The following is a 24,486-nucleotide window of genomic DNA, read 5'->3' on the forward strand; positions in this document are numbered from 1 at the left end:
TTTTTTTTTGTCTTTTTCCTTTTTATCGGTACCGGCAATCGAACTCACGACTGCCTGCTTGCAAGGTAGGCGCTTATGCCGCTGAGCTAAATCCCCAGGCCCAAGATGGTAAATTTTATATTATGTATATTTTACCACAATTTAAAAAAACAATTACACATTTCTACAAGAGTTCAGTACATGGAAAGCTCTTCTGAGGATTTCCACTGGGAAGTAAAGCTGAATATATAAGACTAAAGAAAGTTACTTTTATTCTTTAGGATTGTTTGCTATATAGTTGAGTTATTTTCAACAAAATGAAAGCAAACAAAATTAAGTCAGCCTTTAAACTGAAAATTCTTCTCTTAAAAACACAAGGAATGATCAGAGAAGGTACAATGATGCATATATACGAATGATATTTTAGTATTAAAAATGAAAGCTTACCTAAAGGGCTATCAAGTGGAGATTAGTTTAGTAAGTGGTGCTGTATCTCTAACCTGGATGGATACCTTAAAGATCCCATATGGCTATCTGACAGAAAAAGAGGGTGCATGATATGCTAAGTTTTTAAGACAGACAACATTTAATGCAACCCCATTATTATATGAAGAGTGACAGGCATGTACAACATGCACATTCAGGCTCAAAAAAAATAAATAAAAGTCTGGGAAGATACATACAAAATACTAATTACAGGTATTCTTCAATCATAAGACTAAGGACAATTTCTATTCATAGTCTTCAACTTTGAGTTTTTATTATTACTGCAGATTTTGCAAAGAATTCTAGTCATAAGAGAAGTCACAGAGCTATTTCCATTTTTGAGACACAAATAGGCAAAGGATTCAGGGAATCCCCAACAGCACCAGTAGCTTCCAGGCTGCACAACCAGTAAGTGCCCCCATCCTTTCCTCATCTTCCTTTCACACCTCCACTTATTACTAGTAAATTAGTAAACTAATAAACATGAACCAATAAATTTGTAGAAAATCAAATAATGTATAGCCTTCATTTTATTCTACATACAAGTATATGGATACAAATGCTCAGCACTGCAACAATTAGGCAAGTTATCTTTATCTCCATAAAAAGCCCGGTTGGTTAACATCCAGAAGTCACTACCCATAGCTTCTGCATTCACAAGGAAGCTGCCTAAGGGACCCAGGGTTGGGCATAGGGCACTGCGGAAAGGTCTGCATAGTTCACAAGCTATCACGCTCTTACTCTTTTCTCCTGTGAAGACTCACCATTGCAAATATGAGCAACTCACAGAAACAAGACCACTTATTACCTTATTTTCTGTACTAGTTAACAAAGTTGGCAGTAACACTAGCAAACTTGATGTCCTTCCCTAGGAAAATCCTCCTAAGCCTTTGGAAATGAAGTTATTTTTATTTTAGTCAAACCCTGCTGGTGTTCCTCTTATATATCTGCCTCTGTTCTTCTAGGCAAACATCAGGCACCATTAGAAAACTTTTCAAGAAGTTCTTTTATTGTTAAAATAATGTGTTAAAATGCTTCCCTTTTGCCACCCTGCATTCTTCTCCTCCCCCATAATTTTGAAAATATAAGTTAAAGCTGAAAGAAAAGGACATAAAGAGACATATTTTATAGACCTCATCTCTCCCCTTAAAATTTTTTTTCAATGAGAGATGAGGATATGGAAGACACATGACACACTGTAAGCCTTATTTATCCTGTGGTTTATTTAGGGAATTTTATTTTGTGTTTGGAAAATTGCAGACTTCTGCTTTTAGGTAGACAAACTCGAACAACTCACTGAAACATGACTGCTTCTTACTAGTAAACTTGTAGAAAAGCAAATAATGTATTGTCTTTATTTTACTCCACATATGAATATATGAATAAAATGTTCAGCACTACAACGTTAGACAAGTATGTTTATCTCCATTTTAAAAAACCCAGCAGATTAGCACCCAGAAGTCACTACTCACAGCCTGTTCATTCACAAGGAAAACTTAAAATGCTATGATCCCCACAAATGAAATGTCTCCTAGCTAGTTTGTTCAGCGTGGACATATTCTCTCCTAAACTAACCTGAAAAGCAAGCTGTATTTGTTTACTGCACAAACATCTGCAATTGCTAAACAGCTCTGTGACATGGTGTAACAGTTACTGCTTGTGCAAACTGCCCATCTAAATTACTCTGCAGTATGAGCGCAAGAAAACCAAGACACAGAGAAATTGCAAACAGCTGTAAAAATTAATGACTGAGTTGACCGAAGCAGTGGGGGCTGGGGAAGGAGTAGGGGTGGGATAAAAACAGCTAAATAGCTCCAGCGCAATGTTTGACTTCGGAAAATAATCCTTACATTTCATCAGTTCTTCCTCAGCATATCCACAGTTCCTCCTCCATTGTGGGAGTCTAGCTGACACATAAATCATTTTAACCCAGCACAAGTCCTGCCACAAAACTGGTATAGATAAGATACAAATTAAAAGGCTTCATTACATCTCTAAAAGCAAAAAAAAAAGATAAATAAATGTTAAAAAAGAAAGAAAGAAATACCTCTTCTCCCATCATGCAGCCAGTCTTCTCTCTTCAGTTTGAAAAGGTCCCAGAACTACCCTGAAATCCTCCCACTTCCTTACAACAGCCAAAGGCACGGAGCCTGTGGACCCAGCCTAACCCTGAGTCATACTTGGGACCAAATGAGGAATGGGGAGAACAAAGCTTGCATTTGTTTATGGTTCAGGAAGCCATTGCCAATTCATGGCTTGGGTGGCTTTGCAAGAAGTCCTCCTCCCTCTCCGACATCTCTGCAGGAATCTAGGTTGCTTTCCTGGGGCCCAAAGGTGTGACCATTGGGATAAGAAACACACTGAGAGAGTGTTTATTTGCCAGGATCCAGTGACCACTCCTGCTTAAAAATTTCAGAAAAGAAATAAAAAGCCCACTACCTTTCAACAGATCACATGGCTAGATACATATATGGAAACATCAATTGTGAAAATACCTGTATTTTAAAGAAACAAAATTAGTTGTACTATACAAAAATCGTTTATTAAAAAAAACATGAAAAAGGAAAAACAACCGTGGCTTCATGGAAAGGCTTTCCCTAAGAAAAACATGGCAAGATGCTGCTATATCATCAGAAGTATGCTAACAGACCGGAATAAGGTGTTTAGAAATCTTGTTTTTTCCCCCAGATAAAATACCATTTTAGGCCAGGCATGGTGGCACACATCTGTGGAACCCCAGCACCCCGGAGTAGGCTAAGGCAGGAGAATCGCTGTTATTTCGAGGCCTGCCTGGGCTACATAGCGCATTCAAGGCCAGCCTGAACACCATGGTGAAACTGTCTCAAAAAAAAAAAGTCCAAAATAAACAAAAAAAGATACCATTTTAATTACCAATTTAATAAATTCAGAGCCACTGAAGGAGTTAGGAGTTCAAAACTCCAGAACCAGGAGTATCTAAGATCAAATTCCCAGTTATTTATTAATCGTATAATCCTCACCAATTTATTTAACCTTTCTTACCTCAGTTTCTTCACCTATAAAATGCAAATAATGGGGGTAGAAATGTAACTCAGTGGTAGAACACTTACCCAGCATGTATGAGACTCTGGGTTTGATCACAAGCACCTCCAACGCCCCTCCCCTCCGCAAACAAAAAAGCCCAATCTCCCCATTATGGAAATAATGGCGCTAAGCAATGGGGCTGTCTCAAAGACTAACACTTGTACAAATGTTTATAGAAGAATCTAGCACAAAGTATGTATCATATTAGTCACTGTTACAGGTTCAAGATGACTTCACAAATCAGGTTGCTGAGTCAATGATATCCTCGCCTTGCTACATGTCATATATTCTTAGGACTGTGATGACTTGTTTCAGTTACCAACAATGGTTAAGATTTAAATTTTAAATTAAACTAATTAAAAATAATTTATTCAGTATTTATTAATTGTGTATACGGCGTCCAATTCTGAAGGAGCCTTTGAGTAAGATATTATCCCAAGCCAGGCATGATGGTGCATGCTTATAATCCCAGCATTCCAGGGGCTGAGGCAGGAGGATCACCATGAGTTCCAGGCCAGCCTAGGCTGCACAGTGAACTCAAGACCACCCTGCACTACAAAGTGAGAACCTGTCTCAAAAAACCAAAACAATAAAAATATTTTAAAAGATGCTATCCCAGTCCTCACAAAGTTTAGAATCTGAGTGCTTAAGATACAGGTATGTTTACATAGGACACACAAAAAACAAATATGGGAGAAGTCATTGGTGGCAAATAACCTCTGTGATGCAAGGCCTACAGAATTAGCATTTGGAATTCAGATAAGAATCCAAGAATCTTATCAAAACCTAATCAGGGTGAAAGAGAATACGTAAAAATTCTGTGCAGAGAACTATTTTAAATAGTTTACTTAGATACTCCTCCCTTGATCAGGGATGTGGAGCAGTAACTCCTTAAGTGTAGAGTTCACAGAGTAACCTTTCCAAAAAGAGTTGAGTACAGGATGAGGAAAAAAATAGACCAACCCAACTTTGTGGAGGAAAAACCTAACAATTGCCACCATGATCAAGGTGACCAGGGTTAACACTAAAAGGGGAAGCAGGTATCTACAGTACGTGCCTTGAGATGCGATGCGATGTGACAAGACTGAGGCTAAAACTCAACTCATTACTTCAAACTCAAACCCCTAAACTCATTACTAAACTCGAACTCCCTAAACTCATTACTTCAGTCTAATCAGAAGAAAAACTTCAGGCAAGTGCCTATTTAAGGACATTCAATAAAATTCAAAATTGCCAACATCATCAAAAACAAGGAAAATCTTAAAAACTGTTACAGCCAAGAGGAGACAGTGTAACTAAATATAATGCAGTACCCTGGGATGGGATCCTGAAACAAACAAAAAAAAAAGATGCTGAGTAAAAAACTAAGGAAATCTGCATAAAGTGGGGATTTTAGTTAATAACGATACATTAACATTGGCTCCCTAATTATGACAAATGTACCATCTTCATATAAGCTATTAACAATAACAAAAACAGTGTGCAATATGTGGAAATTGTACTATGTGCACTAGCTTTCTATAAATCTAAAACTATTCTAAAATTTGAAAGTTAATTTAAAAATCAGGGAGATAAGCCTGCTTATTTATGGACTCAAATATCTGTACTGTATACATATACATGATTATGTCTGTAAATACATATAAATGTATTTAACAACAATCTCTCAATTTAATTTTTAAAATTTTCTGTCTTTAGTCTATCTGTTAACAAAGATAGGAGAATGCTGACTCCTGGCTTTTTGGTTCCCAAAAATACACAAAAGAATTTTCTTTGAAAGGAAACTTGGCTCTTCTGTCAGTTCTGCTGCCAACCCAGGCAACAGCGGCCCAGCCTACAGAGTGTGCATGAGGTGGGCCCATCTGCCCCTTTCCAAAAGCTACTACGAGCTCCTGGTGCTTTGCCAATCAGTCATCAACCACGAAGCTCCAGGCTGGCAACTCTCCCAGCTACTTCCTCCCCCATCTCTAATCTACATTCCCTGGCACCTTTCCAGTTATCTCTCTAAAGTGTGATTCTGATCATGCTGCTGCCCAGTTGAACCCCTCCAACTCACCAGCCCACCTTCCAGGGCAATTTGTGAGAAGACTCTGCAGAGCCTTATGGGAAGAGGTGCCACCCGCTCCAAGGCCCACCATTAAGATCACTACCACCCATACCATAGGCTCTGTAATCCAGTTCCACTCACTTCTTGGCCCCGTTGACTTAATTATGCTCTTTTTTGTCCAGGTACTGCCTATTATCATTATTATTTACTAGAATTCAAACTTAGGACCTTGTACTTGCAAAGCAAGCACTTGTGCCACTTAGCTATATCTCTGACCTATTATTATCATTATTATTATTTTTTACTGTGGCCTGAACCCAGAGTCTTCACTCTGAGCTACATCCTTTTATATTTTGACACAGGGTCACATTAAGGCATTAAGTCATCCAGGCTGAGCTTGACTTGCTATCCTCCTGCTTCAGTCTCTCAGACTGCTGGGAGTACAGAGATCACCACTACTCCCAGCTTTTCTCATTATCTTTTAATACTCTGCTCAATTATTGCTCTCCTTGAAAAGAGCTCTAGGATACCCTCTCCCTTTCTTCTCAAGGACCAGAGAAGCTGATGATTCTTTTTTCTTTATTCTCATTGACACTGTGGACGTACCTCTGCTAGTCTTTGTCCCCAGCATTCTGGTGACTTTTATACATATTCAAGTCTTTCTGATGAAGTGACAAGTCAAAGAGGCCTGTACATGATGGGAGGAGAGGTATTGATTCCATTCCAATTAACTAGACCACACCTTCCCCACCCCAATCAATAACTTCCTAGGCAAAAAAAAATTCTGTACTTATTATGCAAATACATCAACTATTCATGCTATCTAGCCAATCCCTTTCCACATGGATTACTATTCCTTTGAGCATTTATATACAAATCCCAGAACTGCCACTGCTGCTCTGTAAAAGGTTTGCAATAATGCTTCAGTGAATGAACGAATGAGCCAATTACAGAACAAATGGAAAAACCAAAACTGTAGCTAGACCACAAGCACACCCCAGACAGAATGAGTTATCTTTATGATTGCAACTGGATTATGGCAAAACATTATCTTAATTTATCTAGTTCCCAAATATTTATTGAGAGCCAAATAGAAATAGTAGTTTGAACGACCATTTTCAAGGAATTGTAAAAACAATAGTGACACAAACAAAACCCCAAATTGTGGTACATATTTTCTAGTGACTGGCATTTTAAGACTTGGTGATATGAAGCAAATGGTTACCACAGATACATCACTTGGGATTTAGCTCAGGAGCATAAGCGCCTGCCTTGCAAGCGTGTGGTCATGAGTTTGATCCCTGGTACCAATAAAAAAAAATGAAAAAAAAACAACAGATACATCAAGAGTCAACTTCATTTCTCAGAGTTGCGTATTTTCCATAATCAAAAATTAAAGAAATGATCCTAGAAAGGGCATTTCCACTTATGGGCACTCCTTCTGATGTATTAACAAAGACAATAATAACTAACTTCAATCAAGTGATTACTGTATACCAGGAACTTTTCTAATCATTTTACATGTTACTATTCCTCACAACAACATTTGTGGGAAGATGGGAAAGATCCTCTTGCTTTTCTATTTTAAAAATGAGCACTATAAAGCACTGAGTCATTAAATAACTTGCCCCAGGAAGAGGCAGTTTTGGGATCTGAACCAAGGCTCTCTGCCCTACATGCTTAATAACCGCTGTACAGTACTACTAAAAACATAATTTTAAAGGCTTTCTGGGAATGTGATTTTCCTCAGTCCATGTTTGCAGTATATAATGATTACATTCATCATGAGGAGTTGATATGTGTACATAACACATCTGAATTTTTTCATCATCTTCTCCCATCCTCCCTTCCTCTTTTCTGGAATGTGATACTTGCAGAGGATTGGGTTGCAAATGAGTATTTCTTCACTCTGAGCTACATCTTCAGCCCCTTTTATATTTTGACACAGGGTCACATTAAGGCATTAAGTCATCCAGGCTGAGCTTGACTCGCTATCCTCCTGAAAATACCCTGATAAGCTTAGGAATGTAGCTCAGTGGGAGAGTGCTTGGCTAGCAGGCACAAGACCCTAGGTTCAATCTCCAGTACTGTCAAAAACACACCAGCCTGAGCTCTTTAGAAAGTACACGTCAAAAGTATAAAAGGAATGGTCAAAATACATGACAAATACAAAAATTTTACTCCAGTAAACATACATTGCCTTTAAGTCCCCTCAGAATAGCTCCCCCGCCATTTTTGCCACTTTCTGAAGCAGGTCAGGAAGTCCTCTTTCATGTCTTGGAGGCATGAGCAAAGATACAGTGAACATTGCTGTCGAATGTCATCCAATGGAAAGGCAGGCTTATCAACACATCATGGTGTGTCCTCATCTCCACTGCACCTGGCACTGTGCAACTTCTGGTTCCTTCTCAAAGTCAAAATGATTGTAAAAGGTAAACCTTTTGAACATACTCAGGCAATGGAAGCAGCCATGACAGCTTAACTAGACATGAGAGAGCACTCACTCCCCAAACAGCTTCAGAAAGTGGCAAGAACGATGGGCTAATTGTGTTCTAAGCAAGGGGGAGTATGCTGAGGGCTAATAAAGTCAATGTGTCTTTTACTGGAACAAGTTTTTAAATTTTAAATATTCACTATATTTTTGAACACACTATGTATTAAACTGTAGACAGCACCAAACACCTCAAACAATCATGCTGCCAAAGTGTTTACCTTTCCCTATCAATCTTTCTCTCCTTTTACTTTTCTGAGATAAGGAAACAAAGATACATCAGGGAGAGATAAACCACAGTGTGAAAACCTCCAATGATTCACTTAGCCCAGGCCACCAGTGGGCTTCTTAATACATCTGCTCATTAAAAGCCATTGATTTTCCAACAGCTCCAGAGATGTTGCATAATCTTATCTTTCCACAAAAATGAGGGATGGGATAGCCAATAATTCAAGTCTTAGATAATTACAAGGTTTTGGCCCAGTTATGTTTCATTGGTCAAAGAATATATCACTAGTTCCTGGAGATCCCCAGAGCTTATTTCTGGTTTGGAAGGATTAGATCCTGACATTCTCTCCCCCGTTTTAGTACTGGAGATCAATACAGGGAAACTATACCAGTGAACTATATATCACAGCCCTTCACATTTTAAAATTTTGAGATAGTGTTTGCTAAATCCTCCAAGATAGCCTCAAATTTGCAATCCTCCTGCCTCAGAATTATAGGCATATGCTGCCATGTCTAGGTTCCCATTTTTAGGAAGAAAGATCATCACTTCAGGTATTTATATGTTTTAATTTTATGTGACTCTATAGCTCAGTGAACTTGTACTAGAACAAAGAGAAAGGCTACCTGAAATACTGTAAACATATTAAAATCTTATTGTAATTCAGCTGACTAAAATAACTAGTGACTCATTTACATATGATTTTAATTCTAATTCTTTGTCATAAGTAAAAGCTACAATGTTGATACCATAAAGGCATTAATTTGGGTGACTCATTATATAAATTAAGATTCAAGATGATGAAAGTTGAAAAAGAAATTGTTACCAAAAAAATCTAGCAAAAATGTAGAAAACCAAAACCCTTTCAAGAGAGAGCTGTCAGAAGTCATTAATGGAAATAAGCTAAGATAGAAGACCAGAGGAAAGGAGCTTCTTGAAGGACTTCTTTGGAGGAAACAGTAAACTAGCAACCAGGACAACTATCAAATCTCAAGCTATCTTCTCCTACAAGGCAAAAGAGATTGCCCTGACTAAGGGAGTCACGTGGTTCGTACCTAGAGAACCCCTGCATAGAACAAACTGGCACAAAGAAAGTTGGGATTATTCTGCATAAAAGCATGTCAAATTAGGCCAAGGGGCTCACACAAATATCTGTAATTAATCTACCTATGTATAGCATTTAACACTCCCTTTACCTAAGTGCTTATCAAGTGCTCACCTAAGTAATTCATAAAAAAGAGAATAGGTTAGAGAGAAAGAGGAGGCCCTGGCTGGACCTCTCTGCTCTCTAAGCTTCCCTCCAGCCATGAGGTGAGCAACTTTCCTCCGCCCAGGCCTTTCTACCATGCAATTTCTATGCTTGAGCCTGCCAAACAAGGATGGAAATTTCTAAAATGTGAGTTAGAATAAACTTCTCCCCCTTGAAGTTGTGGGTGTCAGATATTATGTCTCAGTGATAAGAAAGTGACTAAGACAATGTCTACATAGCAGACTTATCTGTTTATTTCTTGAATTGTGTTACAATAAATATGAGTGCGCAGGTATCTCTACACTATAGTGTCTTTAATTCTTTAGGGAATACACCGAGGAGTGGTATAGCTGGATCCAACAGTAGCTCTCCTTTTTAGTTTTTGAGGAACTTCCATACTGATTTCCATAATGGCTATACTAGCTTACATCCTCACTAACAGTATGGCAGAGAGTTTCTTTCTCCTCACATCCTTGCTATCATTTACTGGTTTGCGTATTCTTCATCATAACCAAAACAGATCAAAGACCTATGTATAAGAAGCTGAAACTTTGGAATTGATGAAGGAAAACGGAGTCTCATCAGTAGAGGAAAGACTTCCTAAATAGGACTCCGATAGCATAGCAAGGAATGGTAAGAATCAAAAAACTGGACTATATCAAATTAAAAGGCTTCTGGCTGGGCATGGTGGCATGCACCTATAATCTCAGCATGTGTGACAGGCTGAGGCAGGAGGATCGCTGTGAGTTTGAGGCCAGCATAGGCTACATAGCGAGTTCAAAGCCAGCCTGAACTACATAGAAAGATCTTATAAAAGAAAAATATAAAAATAAAAGGCTAAAAAGCTTCTGCACAGCAAATGAAACAATTAAAAAGCACAAGCTACAGAATGGGAGAAAATTTTTGCCAGCTACTCTTCTGGAAGAGGATTAATATCTGGAATATGCAAATAAGTAAAAAAAACCCTTAATACACACATAAAAACAACTCAGTAAGTGGGCAAATAATTGAATAGATATTTATTTCCCAAGAGAAGTATGAAAGGCCAATACATATATGAGAAGATGTTCAACATCTTTAGCCATCAGGGACATGCAAATCAAGACTGCATTGAGACTATCCCTTATCACGGTGCTTCCTTCCACATAAAGGTAGTTCAAATGGACTCCATCGACACAAATGAACACTCCTGATACTCTCTACTCTCTTTACTCACGCTCCTCTCCTAAAGTAAAATGACCTGCTTGACAAATGAATTTAGGAAAAATAAACTGGACACTTGCAGCTCTTCTCTTTCCCTCACTTAGAAGCTGCACTGGCTGCTCTTTGCCAAGGGGCAGGCCTTTCTGAGCCATATGAGCCAGAGTGAGACCAGTAGGTGAGCTTGACTCTGCAGAGCAGCTGGGAAGCCCATTTGGCTCTCTTACCTTATCTTCCAACTGCCTTCATTAGCAACACTGCAATAGAATATGGCACACAAAGACATACACAATACACAAGCATACTGCCTGAGGACTTTTCACCAAGTGAAATAAGATCTACACAGAGGGACATACCATGTTTATGGGTTGGAAAGTTGTAAATTCTCACCAAAATATCTATAGATTCGATGCAATTCCAATCAAAATATTAGGAAGTTTTTGAGTGATGATGAGGAATGGCAAGCTGATTTTCAAATTTAAATGAAAATGCAAAGAGTCAAGAATACCTGCACATGCAGGGATTTAGCTTAGTAGCAATTCAGGCAATCTCGAGGTTGTAAGTTTGATCCCTGGTTAAAAATAAAAAATAGCCTGCACTATCTTGGAGAAGAAATAAAGACCAAGGTAGTGTAAAATGGGCCCAAAGATGAACTAATAACAGAACAGACAGTCCAAAAATGGACCCACATATATGCAGCAACTTAAGCTATGACAAAAATATGGCCATGCAGCACAGAAAGCATGATCCTTCCCACAAACAGGGCTAGGTCAACTGGATATACATATTGAAAAACATCAGAAAAAGCAGTCTTTTGATTCTCCATTCACTGATTCATCTTATTAATCAACTGATCCTGGGCCTAGATTGGGAACAGGAAGCCATTTATTAAGAGAGTCAATACAAGTTTCTGTTGCCTGCCTTGTGAATTTCACTTACCATCTTCTGTGGTCTCCTTCTCACCCTGCAGCCAGAATGCTTTCTCTAAACCAGCTATCATATCATTTTCTTGCTTAAAACTCTTTTCTAATTTCCGATTGCCCTCAAGATCAAGTCCAAACTCCCAACAAATCTTACAAGGTTTTTCATGGTCGAGGCCAGTGATGGCAAAGCTTTTAGAGCTTTCAATGATACAAACAGCCTCCTGCAGCATATGTGCCATGGGTTCTCCACCACTGCTCTAGGCCCTCTTTCTTTCCACATTCTCGCCTTTCCCCATTTCCTGCTCTGGCCCAAACATACCATCTGGGCTATGTTTTCCCTTTAGAGGTATTTATATACCAGTCGCTCTTCTCACCTTGATAACTCTATGCTCTTTTGCTTGACAGATGACGACTGGCCTGTGGTATCAGCTTAAACATCACTTCCTGTCGGAAGTGGGTATACACACCCACGAACCCACACTCTAGCCTCCCCAACAACTCACCACTTCCTGCCATGCCCAAGGAGTCTTCTTAGGCACGGCACTGTGTTCTCTGCCTCATAGTGGCATTTCTCACACTGCACTATAATTGCTTGCTTTTCTGTAGCTTCCTGAAAACAGTGATCTGGTCTCCCTTACCACTGCATTCCTAGAGCCAAGAAAATCATAAGCACTCAAAAAACACAGTAGAAATGAGCTACAGTTACAATTTACAAATTATTTTTAGCTACATCTTTTTAAAAAAAAATTGTGAGATATAAGAGGTAAAAAAGAGTACTTCCATTTGATGGATGGCCCAAGTGAAGACAATTTTCAGGTTAATCATCTAGGTAAATGATGCCATGCCTACCTAATCTTCTGAGGTGTGTGTGTGTGTGTGCGCTGGAGAGGGGTTTTTGTTGTTGCTGTTGTTATTTTGGTTTGGCTTTTTTGAGACAGCATCTTGCTATGTAGTCCAGTCTGACCTTGACAACATAGCCCAGGCTGGCCTCAGACTTGCAGCAATCCTCCTGCCTCAGCTTCCCAAATGCTAGGATTATAAGCATACACCTCTATACCTGGCCTGAGCTCAGTTTTAAATGTTATATTTTTCTCGGAGGTTTTTCTTTAATCTTTATTAAGGGAAATTTTCAAAAGATAAAAAAAATAGAATGTAACAAACTGTCATATATGTACTCTAGTTTCAACAATTATAAACTCATAACCAATCTTGTCTCTTGTATGCTCCACCCATTCTATCATCCAAACTACTACAAAAATTCTAGCTATTATATCATTTCATCTGTAAATGTTTCAGTTAAGTGGTGCTTTACACAAGTCATTCACAGGCATATTCACTTAGTAGTATTTAAAAAATTCATAAATGGGGTCCTTCCATACATCTTAATAATAGAAGCAAGAATAGCTACACTATTTCTTTATTATGTAATATAATATTATATTGCATATTATGCAATCTTTCTTCTGGTACATAATCTAATTATCAACTCAGGGTCATATGGATTAAAACAGGTAAGATTAGTAGAAAGGAGGTCTTAATATCTCACAAACCTGAATGGAAAGAATATGATGCTTACAGTAGTTAATAACTGTCAAATTCCTTTGTTCTCTCAGTCAAGTTTTCAAACCAGTCATGCAGAAGGCCAACAGTCTCACCCTAAGTAGGAGACATGCATGGGTCTCACCTACCAAATGCCACCACAACAGATCTAGCTTGTGCTTCTGCAAAACAAAACAGTGAGCTCCAGACTCAAAGAAAATTTTCTTCCTTAAACATAAATCTTGGGCACAAAATCACCACAAAAATGATGAGAACCAATTTGTACACAATACAACATTACACTCATCAGCTCTTGTGTCAGATTGTTCAATAACATAATGGATCCATAAATCTATGCAATTTTCTGTGGCGCCAATAGCAGGAGGTGAAGATAGCTTCAAATCTTCTAAAAGTATTGTAAAAATTGTTCACAGTCAGTAAAAAAAAAGGCTTGGGGAATTGGATTTTCCCCAGAGGCTTCACATGGAGTAGGTTAAGGCAGCTTCTAGCACATGGTTTCATTTTGCAAACAAATCAGAAATCGGGATGCACACATATTCACATGTACATATACATACATACACATAATGAGTGCATAACTCTGATAAAGTTAATGCCTCATGTCATCAATATCAATGCAATAAATCTTCCTGTTCAACAAAGATGCAATGAACCATAAACTACTGTATTTTCAACCATGCAACTATTATTATTCCACCTAGTCCAGTCCATAGATGCTTGTAACTTCTAAAGACCTGTGTTAATACAGTTTTTAATATTATTCATTTGACAAATACTTAGGAGCACCTGCTTATGTGCCATGCACAGTTCTGAGCACATAGCGTACATCAGTGGGGAGAAGCAAGAAGTCCTAGTAGGGAATAATGGAGGTGATGAGAAGTGGATGGGTAGATGCCAGACCCACCTTGGAAGCAAAGCTGATGGGATGGGGTTTCCTGATGGGTCAGTCAAGTTCAATCCCAGAGTATTTATCCCAAGCAGTGAGAAGGTAATGGTACTGCCTTTAACTGAAATAGGGAAACTATGGGTGGAGGTGGGGATGATGAGGCCTTCACCTTTGGACAAACTGATGTAGAATTAAGATATTCAGGGGTAGACACAAGTAGAAAGTTAAACCGCTCTGGGGGTCGAGTAAAAGGTGTACTAAAGTGTAAATGTGGGAGCACCTGGGCATAGAGCACAAGCCTATAGATCTAGCTTGGCAGACAGAGGCAGAAGGACTGCTTGAGTCTAGGAGTTCAAGACCTATGTGAGGAACACAGAGAGACTCTCACTTCAAAAGTAAACAAACAAGGGCTGGGGATTTAGTTCAGTGGCATAAGTACCTGCCTGGCAAGCACGCAGTCCTGAGTTGGATCCCCAATACCACCAAAAAAAAAAAAAAAAAGAAATCGAAAAGTAAACAAACAAATGACAGTATTATCCTTGACACTGCTATTGGCAGTCAAAGTAAATACAGCAACTTTAAAAGTTATACACATACACACTGTCCTCCTGCACAGAGAAGAAAAGAGAGAGTCATGAGAGAAATAAAAGGAATAAACTATTTGCTGATCAAGTCAATGGTCATATTCATTTCAAACACCTGATTAAAATGGAGAAAAACTCCATCTATTGTTTCTTCCCAATGGTCTTGTTCTTTTGTACAGGCTTACTGGAATTTGAATGTGGCTATCTGAAACAGAAGTGATGTTATAAGCCAGGATACTAACGAGACAATCTTCAGACCATGAAAAACATCATCTATGGATTACTGAAAGTCAAAGGAGAAGTTCATATGAAACAATCTTTAAGTTCTAGGTATTTTCTCCTACTCATCTATAAGGGGATAAAGTAAGTGTCCAAAAAGTTCTCTTTTCAGAATCTGTTTCCAATAAATGATGACACTGGGTGGGCAAATTTGCTGGGGCCAGGGAAGGGTGGAAGTTCTACAGCTGCCGAAAATGATGCAACCTTTAATATTCTATCTCATGAAAAATGAAAAACATTTAAAATCCGCTGATAAACCGGCATTAAAGATTGCCAATATTCCATCCCCCAAACCTGCTGGCACAAATGTCAAAGCAAAATTTCAGCACTAAATCAAATTAACAAACATTCCTTAAGCACAGCACGAGTGTAGCCTATTATAATTTGGAAAATTCCACAGAATGTATCAACTCCTAAGCAAGGCTGTGATGCTTAGAAGTATACCACAGTAGACGTCATCAGCAGCCACAAGCAGGGATGGCTCTGAGTGTGTTGCCATGGCAACCGTGTACTCAGCAGCAACACAATGTCTGCTTCTTGCCAACCCAGAATGAGAGGCAGGAGAAAACAGCCAGCTTCCTGATGGGAACAACCCAGGGAATCACAATACAGGCTGTCTCCATCATTCACACATGCAGGAGACTTCCTTGCAGCAGTCTGAAATCATCTCCACCTAACTCTTAAAGAAAAAAAAATGTACAATTCTTTTTTTCTTCTACTGCAGAATCACAGTCAACATAACCAAGCACAAAACATTACAGAAATGGATGAATTTGGGGGAAGATTGTTGGGGTCTAAAAAGCATCATATGGAGTCATGTGTTTAGCTGGGTTCAGGTACAAGAACTTTGGGGGCGTAGGGAATGGAGTCACCTGAAAAATCATCCTGCGAAATATTCTCTAGAGAGGCACTACAGCTGGACTCTTAAAGGCCCTCCAAAAGCTCATGTGTTAAACTTTTGGGTCCAGGGTTGGTACTACTGGGAACTGGTACAGCCTTTGAGAGGTGGGGGTGTGTGGGAGGGCTTTAGCTCACTGGGGGCATGGTGTTGCAGAAGACCCTTCTCTTTTCCTCTCTCTTTTTGCTCTCTGGCTTGTGAGGTGCATACCCCCGCCCCCAACCATGCACTCCACCGTAACACAAAGCTATGGAGCCAACCAATAATGGATTTATACCTTCAAAACTGTAAGTCAAAATAAAACTTCTCTCTTTGTAAGCTGATTATCTCAGGGAGGGAAGCAAGGCGAAGAGGATAAAAAAGAATTAAGATGTGTTTTGCACATGTACCGACTCCTCCCAAGGAGTGTAATCATTACGCACTGCAAGTATGTACTAATAAAAATAAAAATTTTAAAAATTATCTCAGGCTGTTCACTATAGTAATAGAAAGCAGACTACCACAAGAAGAGATAGGTAAGAAAGAAAGCGATGAAACTAGAGCATGAGCCTTTCAAGGGAAGCATTTCCACAGAGGGAAAGCTAAAAAGGAGAGAGGGCAAACAGCTCGGAGGACACAAAAAACCCCAAGAGAGAAATCAGGAGTCTCTGATACCAAACTCCACAACGTTCTTTTGGATATTTCCCATTATGCTGAAATAAAACAGAAACTGTTGAACATACCTTTTCTACCGGCAGGAAGTCATTTTCTACTTCAATTGACCTTGGTCTTAGTTTGATTGGCTTGTCTTTGAAAATATCTCCAAAGCCCACTCCCTTAACTTTCTTGGGCTGGATGGCTGCCGTTGCCACTGTCCCATTGGCACCTTCAGACTTGGTACTGCTTGAATCACCCCCATCACTCTCGGAGCCTGTGGTCTCCCTTAAGCCTGTCAAAAGGGGGATGGGGAGAGAAAGAGCTCAGAAATCAGCCAGAACCCTGAAGAACTTCACAGCCAGCCAGGAGCCACCTCTAAATGTGTTACTGAGTAGAAGACACCTTACACTGGGCTCTGGTATTTGGTGTGTTCGGAATGTTGAGTTTGGCTAACTCTGAGTTTTATTTGATCTCCTCACCCAGCCTTTAGTTTAAGCAGAGAGTCAAAATAACTTTTCAGAAAAAAATCTAATTTACAGATCTCTGTACATATGATATTTCACCCATCTTCAGCCAGAGTGTAGTTCCAATCCAAAATTTTTGATCATAAACTGTACAATAACAACCCTCCCCTCCATGGTCCTACCTCCCCACCCAGTCAGTACCACATACTGTACCTCCAATCACTCTGACTCTGTCAATTAACAATTAGTATTGAAAGTAACATTTCCTACAGGGAAACTGTAAAGCTAAAAGCAATTTAAACAAATTAGCAATTAAAGAAACCACACACCATTATGACTGCCAAAGAATTAAATCCCTTTGGATGGCTTAACAAGGAATAAATGCATGCAGACATGTTTCTGTAGGAATGCATTAAACCAAACTTGACAGTAAGACGGTTTCACTAGCAAGATGATGGTGGTATTTTTTTTTTTTTTGTCTTTTTTACCGGTACCAGGGATTGAACTCACGACTGCCTGCTTGCAAGGCAGGTGCTTATGCCACTGAGCTAAATCCCCAGCCCCGATGGTGGTATTTTTTAAAGAAGGAATGTCAGCTGCCCTCCCAGAGACCAGAATCTTCCAATTCTATGGCTCTTTTTCCATGCTTTAACATCATTATCTTTCCAAAGTTGAGTTCCTTTTCAAAGAAGAACGGTGGGGAAAGAACACTCTTCCTTTGCTCTCTCTGTTGTGGCACATGTTGGGAGGCATAAAATAATTAACAGTAAGACAATATGGACACTTACCTCCCCAAATTCTTTTATCCCCAGGCTCTGCCCATAATTATATTCCTAAAAGGAAGAGCCTAATTCATATCCAATTAATTTCTAGGTATGCATTCTTCCTTTGATGGCCAGTATATCAATTATGTCGCCAAAGGACAGGATTCCAAGGCTATCTTATGGAATACTAAAGTCTGTCATTATACTATCTCTCCAGCCTCTCGATGTGTGGGACAGTTCCTGACCATTTACTACATATCTCCTGATATAACGATGCTCTTGGAATCGAAGTATGTAATCAAATTTTGTTCTCTTTTAGCCAATCATGCATTATCTTCTTACAGGTCACGTGACCCCTGAGTCTGTAAGAATGACACACCAAATAATTGCTCACATAAAATATCGTAAAATGCTGAAGTCATTCATATTTGAAGCCTCAGTGTAGGAAGGAATTGTTAAATGAAGAGATAAAATATACAAAGGTCTCTACAAATTGCTAACAAATTTCAAAATCAAGTCCTTGACAATGGTTTCCTTTGTTGCTGTTTTCCATACAAGCATATTTCTAAGCCAAAAAGGTGGAGGAGGAGGAAGATCCCTGGGGCACGTTTTAATTAACTAAAGAACAGCATCTGTGAGCAAGAACAGAGGACAGAACAGTGAAGAGCAGCCTACAACGAGGGGGCCAGCTGCAGCTCCCAGGACTAGACTGGAGTGTGCAAGCATAGAAAAGCCCCTAGACTAGCTATCCACCTGTGTTTTTATCTGTTCATTGTTTTTGGAACTATCTCTGCTGCAGATTTAATTTTGGAGTCTAAACGTTGTATCATGTTCCCTTTAACATGTTCTCATTTTGCTGTATGGATTCTTTCTACGCAGTAAGTGGCTCGCATATCTTTTCCTGGTTTGGAAAGAACCATTTGATGAAATAAAAACGACAACAACAATAAAAAGTTAGTGGAAATGAAACTATCACTGCCCTCCTCCCTCCTCCTACCACCACCACCACCACCACCACCACCACCACCACCACCACCGCCACCGCCACCCCCCTTAGCATCACCACCAGAAGGCAGCAGGGCAAATGGATTAAGGGAAGTATGTTTTAGTTCTTTAGAGAAGAGAATTCAAAGGGTTCTTCTGTCATTCTCCATAGCTAGAACCATAATATTTTCAGCCACTACCATCCTAAATTTACTGAGGTTCCAGTTTTAGGGTTTTGCTGCCTTCAGGCTTATCTTAATAACTTTATATTAACCACTGTAAGAAACACTCTACATCATACAGAGAGAAATTACACGGTCATTCAACTACACAGGCATGACCTGGGAAAGAAACACACGGCAGATTTTTCTTCTAGAATTTCTGGCTGCCTGAATCATTTTGATGTGCATTAAACAGCTAAAACCTGCAATAGTGAAAAACTCAAAATTAAGTTCCTTTCCTTTGAAAAGGAAGAAAAGTAACTTCAATTTCCCATCTGCTTAGTGCTGTTTTTATCTACCGAAGCCCAACACACATTAAATATCCTGTAAAATGTTTCCATGTCATCATACCTAGAGGCCACTCGGATGACACTCATTGGCAGTGCAACCCAGAGAGTGGAGGGTGGACTGAAATCAGTTTATGAAGGACTTTTTACAAATACATCATGAGATGAGTGCAAACAATTGTGCGTGTTTGAAAATGACTTTTGCATTTTAGCAGTGTGCACTGGTGTGATCCCAGACATGTGGCCAGTAGATGCATCTAGGTCAACAGAGCACAGGTCAATTCAATCACTGCTAAACTCCCCTGGTGAAGCACAAGCATCACACTGCACATATAATACAGTTAGCAGAAGAACCACGCATCTGTCCATGGTGGAATAGAACACCCAGACAACTTGAGAAGCATGGTTTTGGTATTCATGTCTAAACTTTCTCTTTCATCATGTCTGTGTACATGTATAAGTACACACACTAAGCTGGATGCCCTTCCTTTAAAGTTTAAAAGTGTCCTCAAATTATCTGTGAATTATTTGTGAAATTTATCCTACGCTTCCAGCACTGATCAGAGCCATACTTAATTGTTTTGAATTTAACACACAGGTTAAGTCCTGCTTAGTATTTAGCAGGAACTTTTCTAAGGGCATCGTGGAATTAAGATAGCCATCTCCTACCCCTCGACTTTTGGCAGCCTTATGTCATAACACAAAAGGCTACACATTGGTCCTACGAAAGGAAGTCTGCCGTGTGGTGATTAGCTGAACGAGCAAAGCAAAACATCATTTCTGGCATGGGCTTTCATGCCAAAATCTTATTTCTTTGAACCACGCAATGGCAAAATGGCTTATTGGTTTCCAATGATCCACTCAGAAAAAGCAATAATCATGAGAGGCTGATGTCTCTGCTGAAAGCCATCTCCCACCACCCCGTAAGCCCACAGATACTGGTACAAATACAAGTGTCATGACAAACGCTACTACTCCTTCTGTGCACACATGATTCATGCACGCATGTCACATACATGGTAGAGGCAGGAAGCAAGAAAGCGCCAGGGGCGGGTGGTGGGAAAGCTCTTGTAGCACATACCAAGGAGATGACACTTATCGTAGATGAATAAGTCCATGTCCTTGGATCAGAAATTCACACAAGACATTTGGCATAAGCATGAGCAGCTTAGGAAAGGGCAGCTGCATCAAAAAATACAAGTACCCAGATCTTATCTTTACAATTGCTTCCTGCTGTTAAGGTCACTCACTGTAATAGCGTCTGTGGCCCTCCGTCTTTCCCGGTGCAGCTCGGTACAGAATTGTCCCTTCAAAGGTAGTCTTTCCTGACAGTGAATGAGAGAAGAGAAGGGGAGAGAAAAACAAGAGAGGGGAAAGGGGAAGCAAATGATGGCAAAAGAAGGAAGAGGAAGAGTCTTTAACTGAACTTGCCTTCAATGAATCCGTTGCAAGAGCTTCATCCGCAAAATTAATCAGAGACCATTAGGTAGAATTTAAGAATGTTAGAGAATGAGCCCAAAGTCCCCATGCAGCCGCGGTGGCAAAGAGCACCCAGGATTGGGATTTATCTCTGCAAATGACTGGCACGTATATTATGCCAAGTTAAAACTGGAAGCCATTTCAATACTGTAACTGAAGAATAGGAAAACCTCAATTAACCATAGGCAATCCAACTCATTGAACTCTTTGCTAATTCAATTATGCAGCACCATCTTCTCTTTGGAAAGCATGACCTAAATATAATATAGGTGTAGGCCCGTGATCCTTTACCTGCTACCCCAGTCCCCATGTGATAGACACTAATATTCAAGCCCCAAGACTCTAAACAAGACACAGAATTCTCTTTAAAAGGTTTGTAGGGCTGGGGTCATAGCTCAGTGGTAACACCCTTGCCTAGCATACATGAGGCCCTGGGGTAGATTCCCAGCACCATAAAAATAAATAAATAACAGATTTGTCATCCACAGTACCTTTAAGCTAGAAAATATATTACTATAATAGAAGGGACGTTTCACCAATGAGATTTGAAAGCAGTAGTGGCATCCATATCAATGTAAGTTTCTGCTTAGCCCTGAGGATACCAGAAAACCCTACATTTCTTGAAATATCTTAATTGAGGTTTTGCCTATCAGTCATGAGACCGTACTTAAGCATGAGGACATAGGACTCATCCAACGTGAACTGTCAATTTTTGTTACGAGCAGTTATCAATATCGTAAGACTGAACACACAGCTAAAGCCCAAATATCTCTTAAACTACAAGTAAGTATACAGAATATGCATATACTGCCCCAATTTGAGTTTAATACCCACCTTCCCACCAACAAACAAACACACACAGGCCATACAGAAAGTACCACTAGCAGATAAAAGGATTTGCTAAAGGTAAATGCAATGAATAAATGTATTACTAGAGAATTAAATTCTACTGTGGCTTGTGAATTAAACACTCAAACTGCAGGCCAGTCATACAGATTTGTAATAGTGGAAAGGTAGGCTATATTTACAAAGAATGAAATGGAGAGAGGAGAGTTTGTTGTCTCCAAACAAAAATGGGAAACCCAAGCAAGGTATAGTGGTACATGCCTGTAATTCCAGACCACTTGGGAGGCTTAGGTGGAGGATACCAAATTTGAGCCTACCCTGGAAAATTTAGGGGCTTGGTGAGACATAAAAGATAATTTAAAATCTGAGGATGTAGATCCATACAAAGGCCCTAAGTTCAATTCACAGTACCATCAAAAGTGGGGTGGGGAGATGGAAATCCTAGTGTCAGCCTCAACCTTGACACTTCTAATACAGGAAGAGAATAGTGAATGATCAGACTAGCAATTTAAATGGAGTCAGACATTTCCAATTTCTGTGTCACACAGCTATCCATGGTGGTATACCCTTAACTTGAAGTCTCCCCTTCTTGACAGATGTGCTGCAACCAGTTAAAGCAAAAAGGCAGGCACTCAAATCACTGGCTATCTAGAGAAACAACAGTGTTTTAAATGTTGTTAGACTTACAGTTCTTGAAAACCCTGGTGTCAAAAGCATAGCAAGACCATAACATTAAGAGAAATACATCAGACATACAAACTTAAATATCACATGGTTTCTCTCATATGGGAAAACCAAAATACAAAGAGGAAAATAAAAGTAACAGGAAGTATGAAGACACAGCTTTCTCAAATGGAGAGGGGATCAAGATATGGAGGGAGGGAGGGGACATGTAAGAGATTAAAGAAAAAGAATTAAAATGTATTATGTACACCTCCCCACAATGAATGGTAATCATTATTGGCTGCAAACGTGGACTAATATTTTTTTAAAAGCAGAGGAACTTAATTTTGGTTAATTTTTATTTGAGTAAATTTCACTCTACTTAACTTCAGTAATCAGGTCAACATTACACCTAAAGAACATACCCTTTTTGTGAGCCAAACCCTCTAAAATCTAACAGCAGAAGTCCTCTCCATGTCATAAAAAGTAAGTGCAGAGGAAAAATAAATTATTTTGGAAATGTTCCTCCAAGTACCATAGAACTTTCATGTGTTCTTCCACAGGACTAAGTCTGAGAGTCCCTAGGGTAGACCACAGCTCTGATTGTCTGAATTGTTAAGCCTATCTACAAGGTCTCCCCGTCCACTGGCAGCAAAGCTATCTGAATGGTAGCCTAGGCTGGCTGAGGACACACAGGCTTTCTATCTGAATAGCAAGAGACAGACAAATGAAATGATCATTCTGAAGATGAGTGATGTTTATCTTATTGGATAAATACTTTGCAGTCACTATTAAGCAGTATTAGTACATGATGCCAGCAAACAGGATTGGAGCGAAATTTAAAAATTCAAACACAAGATCATGTGCTGTGCCAGCATCTAACTTTTCCTGAAACTGTTTTATCAGTTTGCTGATTGATCTTCACTGCTGATAGAAAATTCACTGATCACAAAGCAAATGTCATTAAATACTAAAAAGAAAAATGTCTGGTGACTTCAGAATGGAATTTCTTAACCTGGCTTTTGTTTTCATAGGCAAGGGCCACTGAGAAATACTGATAAAACAGTATTTTGGTACATAGTAGTAGTTTGCCACATATTTTAAAAAATCACCTCCATCTTTGTCTTAGCTTGACATGTCACTACCATTGCAGAACCTAAACATTTTAATGTAAGTAATTAGGGAAATGAGAAATTAAACTCAAACTGAAAACCCATGATTATTAATGGTTACAGAAATAAAATGTAAATTTTCTCCCTCTGGCGACTATGGGAAATGAAAACATTCCTGTAGCTATGTGATTTTTTAAAACATAGAAATATTTTTTTAATTTTACAACAATTATTTGACATTAAGTAATATCAAAACCATGCTGAAAATAGAAAACATATTTATATCTTAACTGTGAGGTAAAATATCTTGAAATTGAGCAAGGTTCATATCTGGATTTCTTTGACACTAAGACCAAATAAATCTTTTAGGCATAGGATAGGCTGTGATTATAACATTCAATGATTATCTCTACTTTGCATTAGTTAGTAGTAGCATGTACACAATTATGAATGAAAAAGCAATTAATTAATCGTGATCTGTGATCATAAAAAATAAGCTCGACTTTAGCCAGGGTTGAAATTTGTCAGTTACTCGGTGACAGATGATCTGTTTATGTTACAGAGGCAACATCACAGTGTATGTGGGAAAGCTGTGGGTTGTTTTGACCTCCTCATTCATAAGCCAGGCCACATTGGTGACTTAATTATATTGAGCCTTAGTGTTGTCATGGCAAAAGTTTGACCTCTAAATTCCTTTCTACCCCTAACATCTTAAGATTCTGCCTATACTACTGACACAAACACATTTTGGTTTTTAAAAGCCTGATTTACTAAACTTTTTTTGTGGGGGTGACTATTGATCTGATATGTGCCTATTTCATTTTTTTCTTAATCTTGGATCATGCCACTTTGTAAGCCCTGAGTGAGCAGGTTCAGGTGACAATCACCAATGGACACTAACACTTAAAAGGAAATATAGCCAGACATTATAAATGCCAGGTGGACCATCCATCACTACCTAGGAAGACTTGCAAAGACATGTATGAATGTGTATGTGTGTATATATTTTTGTGTATCTATGACTTAACCCATTCAAGTCTCTGGACCCAATGATGAACTCATAGGAATACACTTTAAATGACACAATAGAGATCAAATCAGCATAGGCCACACTGTAAGAAACCAATGAATAAAGGAAATGAGTTTCTTCAGAAAATAA

The 24,486-nt window shown here is 39.1% G+C and overlaps 1 protein-coding gene across 9 annotated transcripts in view; it reads right to left on the bottom strand.

Moving 5' to 3' along the window:
* Positions 1-24,486, bottom strand: part of Sh3kbp1 (SH3 domain containing kinase binding protein 1) — a 324,470-nt gene that overhangs the window by 122,018 nt on the left and 177,966 nt on the right. For 5 of the 9 annotated variants that reach the window (XM_023563616.2, XM_005002190.4, XM_005002191.4 and 2 more), the window contains 2 exons: positions 20,478-20,552; positions 16,594-16,799 (listed from right to left, as the gene is read on the bottom strand). In XM_023563616.2, the coding sequence (XP_023419384.1) occupies positions 16,594-16,799; positions 20,478-20,552 (281 nt within the window). Of the gene's footprint in view, positions 1-2,512; positions 2,623-16,593; positions 16,800-20,477; positions 20,553-24,486 lie in introns of those variants that run through there. The other 4 variants (XM_023563617.2, XM_003466417.5, XM_063242892.1 and 1 more) reach the window with 2 other exon arrangements.

This window comes from Cavia porcellus, unplaced genomic scaffold (genome assembly GCF_034190915.1).
Source record: "Cavia porcellus strain 051 isolate PalLab524CR breed Dunkin Hartley unplaced genomic scaffold, mCavPor4.1 scaffold_33, whole genome shotgun sequence".
Classification (NCBI taxonomy): Eukaryota; Metazoa; Chordata; class Mammalia; order Rodentia; family Caviidae; genus Cavia; species Cavia porcellus.